This window comes from Cotesia typhae, unplaced genomic scaffold (assembly GCF_013202065.1).
Source record: "Cotesia typhae breed Kobodo isofemale line unplaced genomic scaffold, CoteBio_Ctyphae scaffold_13, whole genome shotgun sequence".
NCBI classification, from domain to species: domain Eukaryota; kingdom Metazoa; phylum Arthropoda; class Insecta; order Hymenoptera; family Braconidae; genus Cotesia; species Cotesia typhae.
The window spans coordinates 2,646,262-2,664,719 of record NW_027423774.1 but is presented as its reverse complement, the minus strand read 5'-3'; the positions used below and the strand labels follow the sequence as shown (position 1 = coordinate 2,664,719).

Sequence of the window (18,458 nt, the reverse complement as noted above, 5' to 3'; positions counted from 1 at the left end):
TGCAAATATCGCAATAATTCAACCCGAGAACGATCAAGTAATTTAGTATGCAGGGAGCGAAGGGTCAATCGAGTCAAAAATTATTTAATGAAATAATAAATTATGAAAGATATTTTCTTATCAATAAAATAGCAGCTCGCTGTTCAATTTGTGATTTCGATGAAAATTGACTATTGCGGAAATTTTCATTTTTTTTATTCAAAGTAATTTTTGCTTTTTTTGATCGATCTGTGATCAATTTAATTTTTTGTGCACCGTTCTAAGATTTAAAAAAAAAATTTTTTTTCATTTCAAATTTAAAAATTGATAAAAATTTTTCCCGTCAATTTTGAAAATTAAAAAAAAAACTCTAAATTCGACAAATTAAAAATTGAATTAACTTTTCTTAAAGATCATAAATATTTTTAGATTTTGCAAGGTCGAAATGACTAACAGCGTTATCTATTGAAACCTTGCGTGAATAATTTATAAAACTCCTTAATTTTGTCGATAAGAAAACTTTCTGTCTATTTTGACACCTACTGATTGCTGTCCTTGACTTTTATGTCCATTATTTTGATTTTGACTGATGACCCTATAGTTTTGTTATTTGAATAAATCCTCAAAAACAAAAAAAATTTCCCCCTCAATTTTTTTACATAGTAAAAACCGACTTTATCGTCCATCTATCGGCCGGGTTGCCTTAATTTTTTTCTTTTTTTTTTTTTTTTATTACTACCCTATTCTCTAGCGAGTTTAATTGACTCTCCTCCCTCACAAAAATAGCTGGCTTATTTTTGACACACAACTTTTTTCACAGCTCAATGGGTGTTTTCAAGTCTCGGCAGGTGGTTAAAGATGGTGTCTGTAGTGACAAAGACAAAGTGAGAGAGCGAGAGAGCATGACGTCGAGAGTATGAGTCAAAAAATAAAGAACCTTTAACAGCGTATTTTAAATTTCCGTTGCTTTCCATTTATCATCCTTTGTCCCTTTGACGGTGAGTCTTTCAACCAACCTTCACTAAACTACCGCATTTTTTATCATTTTTTTTTCTTTATATTTATTTCTCCATCGTCCTTAACTTCCTGATCGTTTACTCGTTTATAAAATACTCTAAAAAAATTCAAGCTGATAACAGAACAGTCAAGACGTCGGCAAATCAAATTTATTTTTTCTCCTCTCGTCCGCCGGATATTTAGACGGACAAAAAATTAAAGAATCAAGAGTGTGTGAGGGTTGATACACTTTTTTGTAGAAAGATGATTGAGTATTAAAAGATTCTGCAGTGAATAATTCATTCACGCTTGAGAGCGGAAGTTCATTTTCGCTTAAAGTTGTTTTAGATTATAATTATAATTATGGTTAATTATGTATTCTCTCTTATAAATTTCTACATAAAATTAGAATTCAGATTGTTAGTAGGCTCCAGAAACTAAAATTTAATAGAATAGTGGGTGGTAGCCAACCACAAGAGCACTAGCTAATTAAATAAACGCGTGAAACCGCGAGCAATCATCCAATCTATTAAATTAGAATAATTTTTAATTGATATTATTTGGTTTGCGTAGATAATTTAATTGAGCATAAGTAGATTCACACAGAATTTTTTTATCGTCTAATTAACTTTAATTAAATTATTTATCAAAATGTGGCACTAGGAAAATTCAATTATTCAGTCATTTTAGTTTTTAGGTTGAAAAAAAAAAAAAATTATGAATTTCAAATGAGTATGACCCACTTGGATTTAAAGTTTCAGAACAAACACAAAATTACATTTTTTCAATAAAAAAAATAGCAACAAAATTATCTGAAGTATCAAAAAAAAATTTCAAAAATTAATTGTAATTGAATTAAATTTTTTTTATAGTTCAATAATAATTATAAAGTTATGCCAATCAGTTAATTTTTGTCCTGGTTAATAGAAAAAAATATAATTTTTTTTTTTGTGTGATACATTTGTGTGATCTGATCAAAACTTGAACAAAGTAACTCAAATTGATAAAAAAACATTTTAAAATTGAAAGAGACTTAAGTTTGTACTCAGTCGACTGAATATTCACAGCCGGCTAATCCTCTAGCATGATAAAAAGAGTAAAAAGGTTTTTTGAAATGAGATCATGGATATCAGCTAGATAAGTGGTGAACAACTTTGGATTTAGATATCCAATCTAAACGAAAAAGTTTTGCAGAGTTGAATCGTAAAAGCATTTTGTTATATACATGTGGATTGAAGGTCTTTCCTACATAAACATCAACGAGCCCACCAGTACACTATTACGAGTAACTTGACCGTAAGATAAGAGACACTGGTACAGCATTAGGTTGAATTTGAGGTTAAGATAGGATAAGGCATATGGCAGCCTGTTTCCAAGAGACTGGGCGATAAACGTGTCTCCGAAGCAAGTTATCGACAACAATGAGCAATGAATAATGAAACTGATGGTTGACTACGCAACTTTGATGCTTCCTTATGTTGGGACCAAGGAATCTGCTTCGATCAAGATGTAAATTTAAATGTTCAGTTTGTACTGAATGCTAACCTCAACCGAAGCATAAACCTAAGCTTTAACAACATAAACACCTATCTAGTCTTATCTAGTTGTAAAATCCAGTGAATATTGCTAACAACCTTACGTTAGGCGGCTGGATTATTTCACACTGTTTCTGTGCAAGCACCAATGCGAATATTGTCATCTAAATCGCGATTATTCCAGCATTACGCTTTAGTTAGCAAGAAATTCTCACCGCGATATGAATTTGCATGGGTATAGTTTTGCTTAATCCCAATTCAAGTGAAGCAAAAAATATTTTTCATGTTCTGTTGAGTTTTTTCATTTATGATGCTACAATTGTTTTTAATTTAATTGTAAAATCTAGTTTTGAAAATTCAAAAGATGTTAAACAAATATTTTGACATTAAAAAAAAACTACTTGATGCAAGAAAATGATTGTTTAGAAAAAAATTTGGTAATCTTATCTTGAAATTTGGATTTTTTTTTTAATGAAGAGATTTTCGAAATTTGAAAATCAAAAGTTTATTTAAAAATAGATTATTTTGCTTGAAAATAGAAAAATGCTCCAGATAATTTGTAAAATTTTTAAATAGCAAACTTTTTTTGTCCATCTAAAAGTTTTATGTTTTTGATTCAAGAGTGAATTTCTCAAATTAATTCAAACTGAATATTTCACAAGAAAACTTTGAACAAAGGGGTTTTATTTTCATGTTTCTTTTTAATTTCACTAAGAAAAAAATTCAGGATTTTTTACAGTGAAAAAAAAAAAAGTACTTTTTTTTGTTTCAATTTAGCCTTAAACTTCTTCAAAGTCCAGCTTAAAGTTTCGAAATATTTCAAAACTGAAGGAAACAGCAAATATCGAGTGGTCGGAAACAATCTCTCTAACTGGTAGGATTTAGAGAATTTCAGTGGAAATCAGGAAACCCTATTACTATTGACACGCCCGAGTGAACCATGCATTAAATTACTAAAAGTATACACGAGGGAGCTGTAAGATTACGTTTAATTATACATTTGTAAGTAAACGTTCACCCACGTCGCATTAACAAATCTGCAATATATTATTTTCAGCTCCGCCATAATTTACATAAAATGTATTAAAGTGAACCTCACAAGCGCTTTGTGTCGTAATTTGTCATGATCTCCTGTACCTCAACTAAAAGAACGAAAGAGCTTTTTTTTTTTGGCTCTACCACCCACGACAAAGTTTCTTCTGCATCGTTTAGATTTAACAGCGCTCTGAGATGTGTTAGCCAAAACTTGTCATCGCCAGCAGAAGCTGAAGCGGAAGCTTTGCTGTACAAGGAGCAGACACATCACTGCCAGTATCATTTTAATTATACATTTTAGATAAATAAACGTCACCATTTTTATTTTACGCTTATCTGCTTTTCATTATTTCAACTGATTTTAGATAAACCTTTACGACAGTAATAAATTTTCTTTTGAAACATTGAAAAAACTTTTAAAGTCAAGCAATGTTCGCACTTAATCTACAAATTTCTTGAAAATTCTACGGTACCTCAAACTTTGAGGATTCTTATATCTTCACGGATAAAAAAATAGTTTTTCCAAGAAAAATATGATCTTCAAACTAAGCATATAAAATTTATAAAGAAAACCAAAATTGTTACATTGTACTCCCGGACTAGACGTTCAATATCTTTCATAATTTTACATTTAAAATTGACTACTTTTATAGGCATTTTTACGATTTGATATCGTAAATTTTAAAATGTAAAATTATGAAAGTCAAAAGTTGATCGAAAATTTTGAATTTTTATGCTCTAAAAAAATGAGTTTAAATAGAAAAAATAATTAAATTAAAACACCTGATTTTTTGAAAATAATTTTGTTTATAAATCAAGAATATTTTTCTTTAATCGAGAAATTTCTTCAGTGTGTACGCAAAACAGTTCCTTTACTAATTTTTTCCCTACAGGAGTCGATCACACAAGAAGAGGAAGGGTGAGAAACATTCGGAGGCAAGTTGTCACCGGGGGAGTATCATTACCCAGCCATCAACGAATTGGTCGATGGCTTACGGGTTATAGGACATCAAGTATAAGTATTACTATAGACGTAAAATTTACGGTGTAAGCCAAAACCTTCTGATAAGAAATAGGTGTTTAGTTGGATTTTACACGTTCTTTATAGACATACTTATTTTTTGATACCCCGTGATTGAATGGATCTTCGAATGACACTATAATCGTGATATAGCTTGTCCCAAGATATTTCTAGGTGTATAAAGAATAAGAGATATCGAAGCGCCATGCGGCTTAGCTGAAAGCTCTTTTCCAAATGCCGAGATAAAGGAGATAAAAACGGGGAAAAAATAAAGGATATCCGGTATGAAAAAAGGAAAAAAAGAAAAAAAAAACTCCCGTTGAATCCTTGTGTCTTCGCAACTGACCTTTATTTTGTGGCCGCAGAATATGCTGGAGCATGAACGGGAGTAAGGATATGTCGTTGAGATAGAGTCGTTGAATGTATGTATGTAGAAAGATAATGTTGGAGAAGAAATACGATAAAAGCTGAGGAATAGAAGCAAGTCATCACCCCGATGGAGCTAAACCATTCTCAGCGGTTGCATCTCCTCACTTTTCATCGGGACAAGGAAATAAACTAAAAAGAAATTCTCCAATGCGAACATATCTTAACATGTCGTAGCCTCGGTTTAAAAAGTCGAATAAAAAATGAATTTAGGAGATAGCAAAAAGTATTTGAAAACTTTAGTTATATATATTTCACTTTTTTTCTGAATTTTTTTTTTTTGTTCAATAGTTGTAAGTTGGTTGGTTTTTTGGACTTCGTGTAATGGCATACTCCAACATGATTTAGGAACCAAAAATGTAAACAATTGCGAAAGTGGAGACACTTCTTATTGCTTGTGACCTGGCACCAGAAATGTAATGTAAATAATTCTAATAAATTTACTCGATCTTGAAAGTATAAGTTGTAAGTCAAGGACTTTTCCTTGAATTTTATAGAATGAATAAATTCTGGGGTGGTTTTTTTTTATTTTAAGATGGAGACTGATGCGCGATGTTTAATTCATGGTTAAGTATTGTTAGGTATTTTATTTATAAAATTAATAATTTTGGGTGAAAATATTCTTTGTTGAAAGAAGTAAAAGGGAAGATAGATAAAAAGGAGGAAAAATAAAAAGAATGTAATATCATAGTTCTTTGTGCTTGAGCTGTCGTGGTATATTATTATAACGGCGCCAAGGAAAATCGTAACTCTCAGCAGCTTTGAGCTCTCAAGTTTAGCATCCTGCTGAGGATGCACTTGGCAGATAATAATTCTACAGCAGGCGAACTACTCGTTACGGAATTGAAATCAAGAATAAGATGCCGCGGTGATAAAGTGCTAACGCCGGGGTAATGGTTAACGGTTTTCAGCACGGAATTCTACAATTGGAACATTTTAACTGTTAAGCTGCAAGTGGTTAAACAAGTGAATGATGTAGTCTTTAATATTGAAGGGTAGAAATGTTTTAAAAATTTTGTGTCCCCGATAATGAAGCTTAATTAAAAGATATTTAATTTATTTCGATATAAATTTTTTATTTATATTTTTAAGACAATAATTTAAGACTTGAATAATTTTTAACATGAAAATTTGTTTGTTAAATTGGACATTTTTTATGTTGCCAAAAATATCTCTCATCTTTTGATTGATATCTTTTGGATAAAATAAATTGAAGCTTTCAAGTTACAGAGGTATGAATTAATTTTGTGAGAAATAGACATTTTTTATGGCTGCTTGTGAATTTAAAGAAAGTCAAAGATTTTTTTATTTTATCGTTACACTTAGATTTGGTAAAAGCATTTATAGAGATAAAAGTTATCTGAAAGGAACAATGTAATCTCTATAAAACGGAAAATTCAAGGGAGTACTTTCTTCTAAGAGTTATATTTTATGAATGACCATATTTGCTGATGCATGATAATGTACGAACGTGTATGACCTAACGTCGAACGTTGCCAATTTTTAAAGTTAACCGTGAAGAAACGATTAGATACAATCGATCGAAATCATTTTTCCGGGGTTTGGATAACTTCTAAAGAATTATTGGAATTTTTTTTCAACCGAAAAATGATTCAGATCTCCCGTCATTTGAATTCTGTATTCAAGATTAATTTTTTTGTGATAGAAAAAACTTGTGATTGAACAACTTTCAAGATTTTTAAAATTGAATCAAAGTTATGAAGCGTGAACTTTTGGATGATCCAAATTTTTTTATAATTTTGGACCAGAATATGAATTTGGGAGTTCTAAGCTGATTAATTATTCAATTTTAGTGCCAATTTATCAAATAAATCGCCAACAATAGTTGTTATCAAACTAAAGCGTCGTAAAAATTAAAAAGTGAAATATAATTTATAAGTTAATGTTTTATTTATAAGTCTTGTATGTGCAAAAAATTTCGCTATTAATTTTTTTGGCACATGAGTACTCACATGCTGGCGTTATGGAAATGTGAAAATGTAAGATTCATAAAAAATAAGTGCACATTTTTTTTTAAAGTAAATGTGTTATGACAAAATGATAGTATCTGCTACGGTATTTTCTGTCTCTAATATGATATGTAAACTGTATATCTAATTTTTTATTTCTGATAATATATGTTAAATATGTATATCAATAAAATAGAGTATAAAATACTTAAAAAATATTTTATTTTATTTAAAATGACATTTTTCATGCATTTTTATTACGCATTTTATATCACGCCGTAAAAATAGATTTTTTATGGATTTATATTTTATTCAAAATCCATGCGCAAGTGATATTTACGTCTAATATGTATGTTTATAAAACTGATAGATTTTTATAGTAGCATAAAAAGTTCGTAATGTGCATACATGTTCAAATTTATTTATTTATCAAGAAGAACAGAACAAAGTGGATTTTGACAAGAATTCACATGCTTTTTTAAATTTCTACTGTACTTTACGATCGAATTACATTCTCGAAACATAACTTGTGTGATATGAATACCATTACAGCTCAATTGCTTTAGATAACGATGAACCTGGCTGCATTGCAGAAAAGATATCAGTATTTTTCGTATTTTGCTGAAGCAAATCCGACAAAATATGAATATTCTTTTCTCGGAATAAAAGCTCAATTTTACAAACCCGATTTTTCGGATTAGGCAAATTGTTTTGCTTCTTGGTTAACATTTTAGAGGTAGCCGGTGAAATATAGTAGAGTGTGAAAAAACGGTATCGATAAAACTTGTTCCTAAGACGCAGACTGACTGGTCAATTTCTGGGAATGTGTTTTTATTTGGGGATCTGTAAGATGGATGCTGAATCCAAATGTGCCGGAGAGATAGTGAGAGCTTCTACAATGGTGAACTAATGATCGATTTTTCGTGGTGGATGATGTAAATGTATTGAATGGGGAGATGAATGCGTGCTTTTATGTATATCGTTTTATTTGTTTGTCAAAAGATTCAAAGAGGATATTTCTGTTGGCGATTTACGATCAATATACTCGGCAAAAAATTTTCATATTCAACAGGAGTTGTGTTTGGGCATTTCCTGACATATTTTGAGCGTAAGGGATTTATTTGATTTTCAAAAAATTTTTTAACAGGAGCTTTGTTTGGGCATTTTTGCCGAAATTTCAAAATTTGGCCGAAAGTATCCAAACAAAGCTCCTGTAAAAAATTCTGTTTTCAGTTTGTCATGTAATGGTATGATTCTAGATAATTAAATCTAAGAATAATATAAAAAATTATTTATCGGTCGTCCAGTTGATTGTTGCGTGTAGTCGTAAAAATCAAGATCAAATAAATCCATTTACAACCGCAGTAACTATAAACTTTATCAATCAACACTTTTTATTAGTCTGTAAAAAGCATAAACTTTGAGGAGTATAAAAAAATAAATTAAAACTAAAACACTTGAGTCCTCTAACGGAGCAGTATAATCACAACTTCTAGTATTGGTAAAAGGATGAATGTGTAAATCCTAAAGGAAAAATGACCACAGTTAAATTTTTTGTGACAAAAGTGAAGACGCGGTCGTAGTGAATCGTAAAATGAATTTAACATCCGAGAATTTATGAGGTCAGCTGCACTATCTGTTGTTTGAGTGCTTACGATCATCCCCTTCTATTACTTCAATCCCTTGGCTTTCAAAAGTATCTCGGTGTATATTGTCGAAAAAGCTGACGCGGATCAATCAAAGACACCACTGCCCCTTTCACCTTCTCGCCACTAAAATAACAGGAAGAACAAGAGATTCTAACACTGGAAAGCTATTATTGTTTCTGTTAGTTTAGATTTTTTTTTTTTTCTAAATCTTTACATACTTTACTTGTGTTCAATAGATTTAAATGTAAATATCTAGAAAGAAAAAAAAATTTATAAGCATTCAAATTTTCAAAACTTTCTTTTTTTTTTTTTTTTATGTTATTTCATCGAGAGTTTAGTCGTAAATAAAAATAACATAAAGATATCAAGGTTTTATTGGTGCGTGAGGTAGGATATATATGTTTATTCGGCAGTATAAATATATATTTTTATTTTATATAAATATATAAGTTATAAGTTATAATATTATGAAATGAAAAAGAGAAATAGAGTCAGAAGCTCAAGGGGACAAATTAAAGCCATCAAGATTACAGTGAAGAGAACGCGGCAACACGAGACACACCAAACCCTCTACTCTTAAACTTACTTCTGACTCCTTGACTCAAAATACTTTTCTCATACCACAAACTAAACTATATAATACAAGATCAGGAAACTTTTGTGCGCAAGCGCTTATTTAGTTACAATGAAAAACTAAACCAATGAATTCCGTAAAATTGATGAGTTTTACGATGAAAAAACCACTGAAAATATTTTAATAGTTAAAAAAATAAGTAAATTACCCACGAAAAAAATTTTTTAATTAACACTAATGTGAGATAAGCTTCCTAAAAAAATAAAAAAAATTATTTTTATTTTAAAACTTAATATTTCAAACTTAATTCTCTGGTAAGGAGACAATTTAGCAACCATGCACCATCTGTTGAAAATTTTCAACACTACCTCTGGTGGAAAAACTATACATCGACACATATGACTTTAACCCTTCAGTACTCGCGCTATGAGATTTTTATTCAAGCTCGGTTTCATTGTAATTTTTCCAGTTTTTTTTTTTTTTTTTCCGTAAAACCATCCGTAAAACCATGGGCACATCAAAATTATAAATAAATATATTGAGTCATATTAGAAGAATTTTTTTTTTACAGAAATAGTAAAATAGAGGGATTAAGCTTGTTTTTTTTGTGTTCTATCCCGTGTTGGCAGTATGTAGGTAAGTAATATCGCGGTGAGATTAATTTAATTCCCTGAAAACTGCGACAATTAATTGCACCAGGATTTACAGAAAATCAAATTACATGAGTGAGACAAAAAATTTAGTGTAACTGTGTACATAGACGGGTTCGAATTGAACAAAACTGTAAAGTTAATTAAAATTTTCGAACCCGACAAAATGGGAATTTGGAGGGTGAAAAATTCTTCGAGGGTAAATAGAGATAATTGAAATTTCGACGGATTCTTCTGTACTGCCAGTGTATTTGTGTTTGAATTTAAATACTGAAATTACTTTCGAGGTATTCATTTTTTATTGTCGGTCTCGGTAATAGCTAAAATAATTTATAGAAGGCGATTGGAATGATTGAATTATGATGGCTACAAGTGTCATATTTGACCGAATGTTATGTTTCCAGAACTGGAGATAGAGATGGAGAGAATTTTCGTTCTGTCAGATATAATGGATAGGAAGGAATAAATGAATATTGTCATCGATAACGAATTGGTGTTTTGAGCAATGGGGTAGATTAGAGAAAATCAGATCGGAAGGATGAACAAACTTTTTTTGGGTCAATTTTTTTAATTTTTTTTTTTTTTTTTTTCGGTATTAGAAATAATATTCAATAACAAGTTATGTTATTTCTGTTAGTTTTCATTGTTTACTATTTTTATTAGTTATGTCTAAAAAATTAATGAGATTTTTAGCTAAAAAAAATGTATGAATAGAAAAAATTTGACAATTCAAATGTCTACGTTTTACAACGTTTATTAAAAGACTAAAAATTTTATTTTTTTTATTTTTTTGCAAGAGATTTTTTAGCGATTCAATTACTCATCTGCAGATGAAAGAATTTTTGCTCCAGTTTCAGGAACTTTTTGGAGATCTATTTAGTAAAAAAAAAATTTTATTTGAATTTAGAAATTCAATTTATTTTATAATTTGCTAAGTCAAGTGGCTGGAGATCAGCTAGTTAATTATAAAATATAATTAAATAATAAATTTAATAAAGAAAAAAAGAATGACGTTATGGATGGGATTTTTTTTCAAATTATCGTGTTTCCGGAGTTTAACACAACCTGATTGATGGTAATTATTTTTTCTTCAGTTCTATTACATCAAATTAAATTTAAAACCTACAAAACTTAGCTTCATTAAATTATTTGTACAATGATATGCAAATCTTTGTAGTTACGCGAACTAATAAAAGTATAACAATAAAAATAGTTACAAAGAAAATTTATGACGTATAAGAACCGCGTTTTTTTTTAAGATTAATTTTTTAAATGGTTTAAAAATGAACTTTTTTGTTTTTAGAAAAAAGTCGTGATTTATTTGAGATGAGATCTTAAAACTTTGATAATTTTAAATTTCTCCTTGTTAGTCGGACAAATTTTCAATTTGTAATAACGATATGTCAGTGCATGGAGTAAAAATCGAAAAAAATTTTCGTATAAATTACTCTAACTATTTCTCCGCCATCCAGAAACCACTGTTACTATTTTTTTCTTTCCGTACAGTTTCAATCAGCGGGTAGATTTATTGAAAGAATCTCCATGCTAAACTCAATTTAAACTTTTTTATGACTAATATAAATTTTATTCAATTACAGTAATTTTGGCGATAAAATTTTTAGTTTTAGTTTTTTTTTTTTACAACGAATTGCTAAACTAAATACTTCCATGGAAGCTTTCAAAGTGATTTCTAAGATATGTATGAAATGAAGTTTTGCATACTCGGAATTTTTAATTAGCTTCATCGGAAATTATTCCACGAAATTATGACCAAAGTAATATACTTAATGGTAGCTTTTATTTTATTCAATTTTAATATAGTGACGTCTTGGTATAATGAAGTCGGAAATGAAAGTAGCTTATAAATTACTTTGTTTTATTTTCTGTCTAAAAGTTTTTAATTTGTCAATGGTTTTTATAAAACCTTGACGTTTATCAACTTAAATATATTTTTCAGTAAACTTTTATAACTTTTTGAGCCAAGTTATCTTTTTATCAGCCAGTAGATTATTTTACTCCAAGTTTTGTTCTTTATGAAGAACTGTGATTCAAGTTTTCATTTTTATTTAATTTTTAACCGGTAACGTATTGAAAGATTGTGCAATACGATAAAACAATCAATGTCAAATATTTCTTTTCTTCGTTAATTAATTAGATAAAAAAGTTTTCTTCTATAATTGATAAATCACGAAAGAAGTAAAATTAAAACTTTTTTTCTTCGTTCAATTTGTTCCTTCATATTTTACGAAAATTCAATGAGATTTTGATTTTTTATAAAATTTAATTTATAAAGCTATGATTTAAAATAATAAAAAAAATTTTTGATTCATAGAATATTTTTTTGAATAAAAAAATAATTTTTTTTTTCAAGATATGAATTTTTAATTATTTTTTCTGAAGTAAACTTTTCTACTGAAAATAATCTTTAAACTTAAAGTAGTTGAGTACTTGTGTTGAAAGTATGGATCATAATAAAAGTTAAGTTAATCAAAAGAAAGGAACAAGAAAAAAAAAGAAAGTCCTTTGATAGTATCGAAAAGCGATATTTGATCTCAGAATAATTTTTATTCCTGGTGGAAAAAGAGCAGTCGGAGTATAAAAGTCCGATAATGATAGGTACAAGAAACATGACGAGGAATGTATTATTATTATTAACAGGGAACATAGGCTCCAACTTCGACGCCGTCTTATGAAAATAAGGGGACGGTCATAGAGCGAGAGTCTCGAAAATTTGCTGTCTACATACAAAGTAGATACGTGCGTTAAGCTCGGAAGAATGATATGATAAAACAAGGCACAAGGGTAGCGATGGGGCAGGGTCGAGAGACAGTTACCAGCTAACGCGTGATGACGTGACCTTCTATATTTCATATAGCTCGAAGTAATAAAAAAACGTTGAAGTAAAATGTCACATCCATCAGCACACACTCTCACTGCCCTCATATTTCCATTACTGATTTACACTGATGGCATAGCTGATAAAAGTTTAACACCTGGTTTACGGAATTTTTCGTTCGTAAAATATCCACAATCGATCTGTGATCAAATGATACGAAGATCCCAAGAGAGAGACGGAATTCTGGGGTGAAAAAATTTTACATGCGTAGGTTGAAATTTAAATTAAATTACTGAATGTTATTTATATTTTTATTATATATCGATGGGGGATGAAGACTTTTTTTTATGTAATTTGTACCTTCGATCATTCTTTACTTGTATTTACAATTGTGAATAATGGAAAGTGCGTGAGTAGAAATTTGATCATATGAATTTATTATTTTGGACTAGTTAAGTTATTTTCTTATTTTTTATTTTTGGGAAAAATTTCTTGAAAATCGGGTCTGAGTTTATTTCTAGCAGACACACTTTTTATAATACAATCATTTGTTTGGTGTAAGGAAACACTGATTTACATGTAAATTTGGCGGATGGGCTGGATGATTCTCAAAGGGTAGAGGTTAAAAGTTAAAAGGTTTCGGAAATTTAAAAGTTCACGCCTCAAATATGAATTTTTGATTCAATTTTTTAAGAAATAAAAACTACTATTGTCAACAAGCTTTTAATTGGATCTAAGTGATTAATATGAATTTTAAACTTCTCGAAAACTCTGGCATAAAACTGTCACATAGTTTGAGCCTTAATGTAATAAATAAGTAAATAAAAAATAATAATAATTTATTTACAATAAGCTATCGAGATATTTCTTTAAAGTTTGACAATAAAAGTCATTTTGAGGCGTGCAATAATTTTTAATAGCATTTTTCTCATAAAAAGTTAAAATAATAATTATATAAAAGAAAGTTTTAAAAATAATAATGCCTGTTTTAATATTTAGGTGTAAATAAATAAATAACTGTTGTACAAAATTGATGAAAAACGATTCATGCATAACGATTCAAAGTAATGAACCAATTTTTCAATGAACTTTTGCACCTATCTATTTCATCGACTCAAGGATATTGATTAATAAATTATGAATTCAGCTTTGTTGAGTATCAGAAGAGACTGGAGCGAATTCATGAATAATAGACCACAATAAAAAAAAAAATTCCTGTCAAGGTAAGCAACTTTTTTACAAAAATTTTCAACGCAGTAATTATAAAACAATAATGCCTCTTCTCAAAGTTAATTAACTGTTAAGAAGAGCATTTAATCCCAACAACACCTTGCTACCTCGCTAATGATAAAAAATTTAAATATTTGCAGAGTTCATAACAAAGTAAAAGATATGAATATGGAATCCTTTTGGAATAATGAACGGCTAAAAGTGACAAAATAACACATCGCAGGCGTATTAATATACCCCTACATCAAATGTTAAATATTCAACATTCACCAGTGGAGTTTAAACATAACACGAAATTTTTCACTGCATAATGAATGAATAATTTGATATTTAAATAAAAGAATGTTAGACAGTTATTTTATTCAGAAGATAGGAGTGTTGTAGCTCGGAGTTATAAGAAAGAAACTGAAAATAAAAAAGGTGGAAAATAAAAAAAAAAAAGATAGAGTTATCAAGTTTCTTTCGTTAGAATCGTGATACGGAACAGGAACAGAGATACAAATAAAAGAAATGAGAATAACTTTGAGCATAAAAAGCAACGAATGTCTACAATCTCTATTTTTCATTTTATCGTCTGCTATCACATTGATGTACTTAACTTTCAAAGTGTAACAACGCCTCTTTTATGCGATACGAAACTCTAACCTACTGACATTCGTGTTTCAAATGCTTTCAATCATTCATTTTGTTGCTTTTCAATATTTCAAAAGTTATGCTGATACATTGTTTGATGATCAGTGATCACAAATTTTCAATAGAGCCCGAGACCACATTATAAATGTCACGCATTTTACTTGTAAATATTTTATGACGCATAATGTCGAGGATATTATATTCTCCTGATCATTTATCGTATCATTTAATTTTTAAATAATCAATTTTTTAACACAAATAAATGCTTTAATTGCGTAAATTGTAATTTAATTAATTTTTGGTAAAAATGAAGGCTAAAAATCAGATTAATAAGATTTTTCACAAAAAGTTTGATCTCATTTACGATTTTTGGTATCTGCAATTTTCTACTCAAAATTTACATCCGAAATTTTCTAAGTATAATATTGAACTTTTTGAATTTTAATGTTTACCCCTGCAAGCTTCAACTAAAACACTTTAACAGCGGAACAAACAGAGGTTGAACAAACGAAATATAATATGAGTAGTTTTTATTTCTTAAGTTTAACTTGCATGAGATGATAAATTAAGAATAACACAGAAGTGAAATGGACAAATACTAATATGAAATGTATGAATAACGTCAACTTACCTGGACTTCTAAGGCATGGTAAGCAAATATGAGGCCAAGCAGTATCACAGTAGACACAGTGATTAGGGTTTTGAGTGCAGTCGAGTAAAACGAGGCCTGAAACACAAACAGTTAATTTGTCTAAGTACTTTAAAACTTCATTAACCAATTAACCTTAAGCTTGTAGTCACAAGTCATAATTAGATTAAATTGCTTTAGTTGAATTAAATTAACAACAAGGGACATTCTGTTGTTTTCATGTGCATATTTGATCAAGCAAAATTTTTATTATTTTTTTTGTGGTTTCAAAAGAAGTTTTTTTATTATTTTCCACTGTAAAAAAGTTTTAAGTTTTGTCAAATTTGGAAAATAAATTTCATAAATTTTTTGATGCTTTCCAGATCTCCTAAAAAATTTTTCATAAATTATGAATCGTAGGAACTTTTATCAACTGTTTGGAATTTTTTTTTTTAATGCTAAATTAAAAGCAAACTAAATTATTATTTTTTTTTTTTTTTTTTTTTATAAAAATATTAAATGCGATAGTCAGAGCACTTTAAAAACGATTTCAGCCGAAGATGAAGGAGAAATGTGTTGAAAAGTGTCAGAGAACATTACAACTGACGTGTTACATGTAACATTGTTGGTGTCGAATCACGTGAGAATTGAAGATTGCCCTCTGGATATCAATTTAAATATCAATAGGGAAACTGTCTGCAAGGCAGTTTGATACACAGATAAGTTAAAATGCAAGATTCCTCCAAGTGAGAGAGAGTTGCCAGGACAACTAAAAGTTTATAACTGCGCATGTCAGATTCGACCAGCTGGTACATTGGTCACGCCCTTTTTAAATTGACAATAACAAACTTATAACTTTTGTTTTTATTCGAATCATTTTTCATACTTCCCATCACTCATTATCCCGAGGTCGAGGACCACACGCTCTACCGCTCATTACCGAATTTCCTTCTCAAGGTTTCATTTTTTACCGCTACAATTTGCCTTTCTGACAAATTTTTTTTTTTTTTTTCAATTTTCATTTTTTTATTGTTGTTATTTCTTTTATTTCATTTTTTACATGATAAAAAGCATGTTGCAACATAATACATTCCTTGATTTTCAATTTACAGCATAAGTTTTTTTAAATAATATAAATAATAAGTGATTTTCATGTTGCAGCAACAGGACAATCCTATTTTGTTAATTGTAATTTCAAAAATCTCTAAATACGCATTTTTTAATTTTTAAACGAGTAAAAACTATTTTTTTAATTTTTATTCAATAGTCAATTTTATTTAATAACAAAAATTAAATCCATCTCGAAATGAATTTCACCCCGGATTTACTCCGAAAATTTTTTATAGGGTATATAGTATAAAACTTGAATGATTGGTATTATTATTATTATTGCCGCCTGTCATAGAATTTTCCTGTTGCTGCCACATGATTTTTCCATGTTGTTACCGTAGGAATATAATATGTTGTAGCACTTTTTTTTCCGTGCTCTTAAATTTTTATTGTTCATATAGAAACTGGGCCAAGGGTTGCTTTTCTAAGGGATATACATCAATGTTGATAAAGTACTAGGATGCGCCTGTGCAATTCACCGTGACAAGAATAATTGGCTCACTGAATTATCCCGGAAAATACTTGCAAAAATTAACCTCATGTTTCACAAATTTTGATTAGTTATTTAACCTGTTGATAGGATGAAGAAATTGAGGGTTAAAAAAAAATATGAGGGAGATTGGTTTTCGAAAATTGAGTTTTCAACGGATGTTGATGTTTAAGAGACCTCTGAATAGACAGAAGCTATTATAACCACTTTGAGGGTCACATTCGCGTGTATACATGTATTTATATTCGAACGTTCTACATTTCTTGAGGGGAAATAGATTTAAAAAATTGAAAAGGGCTTGACTAAATATTGATTTTTATTCGATTGAATTTTAACAAGTGCAACTGAATTTTTATTTACTACAAAAATAATCGAAACAACCAAAACTTATTTGTTTTCTAAAATTTGTCGAAATTTTTAAAATCAATCTGCAATTTTTCTTGACTTCAAATTAAAAAAATTTTTTCATTCATCTGAAATGAAAATATCACAAAAAATTCTCCCCATAGAATTTGAAATTGTATTAAAATTATTTTATTGATTTTTGTATGATAAAACAATTAATTATCGAACAATAACAGCCATGGAAAATATAAAATTAATTGTAAATAATAAAATTAGGTTAATTGACTAGTTAATAAATACAAAAGACGTTGATGAATTGGTAAATTATCACGTTGGACAAACGTAAAATTAATAACCAAAGTGCACTCACATCAACGAGGCATATGTCAACGACGACTACTCTAACTAAATTTCACTCTCTGTTCGCTGTTCTCTCTATTCTATTTTCTCCTCTCTTCTCTCTTCTCACTTGAGCGCTTTATTAATACGCAGATGCTGTTTCTCTCAACTATCTGCTTTCTGTCTCTCTTATTTCCCAGTTTGCAGACACTTACTAACTCATTCCCCATAGACTCCTCGCTCTTACACTCTTCCCAGCAAAAGCACGAGCAGGAGGAATAGTTTCAAGCTGTTACACTATGACAATAGCTCCCAGGAAACTTCTCTGTCCAAGGAACAGTTAAAATTTAGGTAGATATAAACCAACTTCTTTCAAGGACTCTTAGAATTTTAAAAGTATCGGCATCTTTTTTTTTTTTTTTATTACTCTTAACAGCGCTTCCGTTTAATTTCTTCAATATTAAGTATATATAAACTGATTTAATGTAGCTTTCGGGGTAAACTTTTACCCGAGTCTGTCTATATACTATAGACTGTATATTATATTATATTATATTGCAGAAAAATTGCTAAATTTATGAGGAAATTTCAGATGAAAAATATTACGCTAAGAAAACAAAAGTTTCGATTAAAAAAAGTACACCTTTACTTTGAAAAGAAAAAAAAAGGTGGGCTTTAAATTGGATTCGCTAACGACCGAAAACTTTTTTTATCAAGATTTATCGCCGGGTTTTGATTGGTACTTAAGGCTGGATATACATGTATATCCTTCAATTATATTCAAGCAAGTGGTTTTTAAATATTAATCACCTTGTTAATATTTTATCTGGAGAAAACTGGGGTGATGACGAGAACAATGTAAATCAGTTACAATGCCTAAATTCATAATTGTATTATATTAATTTTACTATTATGGCATTGCTTAAGTGCTTAATTATTCTTTCGGTGAGCAATTGTTTAAATTTTAATGAATTAAGATAATTTAGGATTATAATACTTTACTGACATTTAA

General features: G+C 29.3%; 1 protein-coding gene across 1 annotated transcript in view; it reads right to left on the bottom strand.

The window, feature by feature from the left end:
• Sk (small conductance calcium-activated potassium channel) overlaps positions 1–18,458 on the bottom strand; it is a 39,784-nt gene that overhangs the window by 16,909 nt on the left and 4,417 nt on the right. The window contains exon 3 of the mRNA XM_074254246.1: positions 15,166–15,261. Coding sequence (XP_074110347.1) covers positions 15,166–15,261 — 96 coding nt within the window. The remainder of the gene's footprint in view (positions 1–15,165; positions 15,262–18,458) is intronic.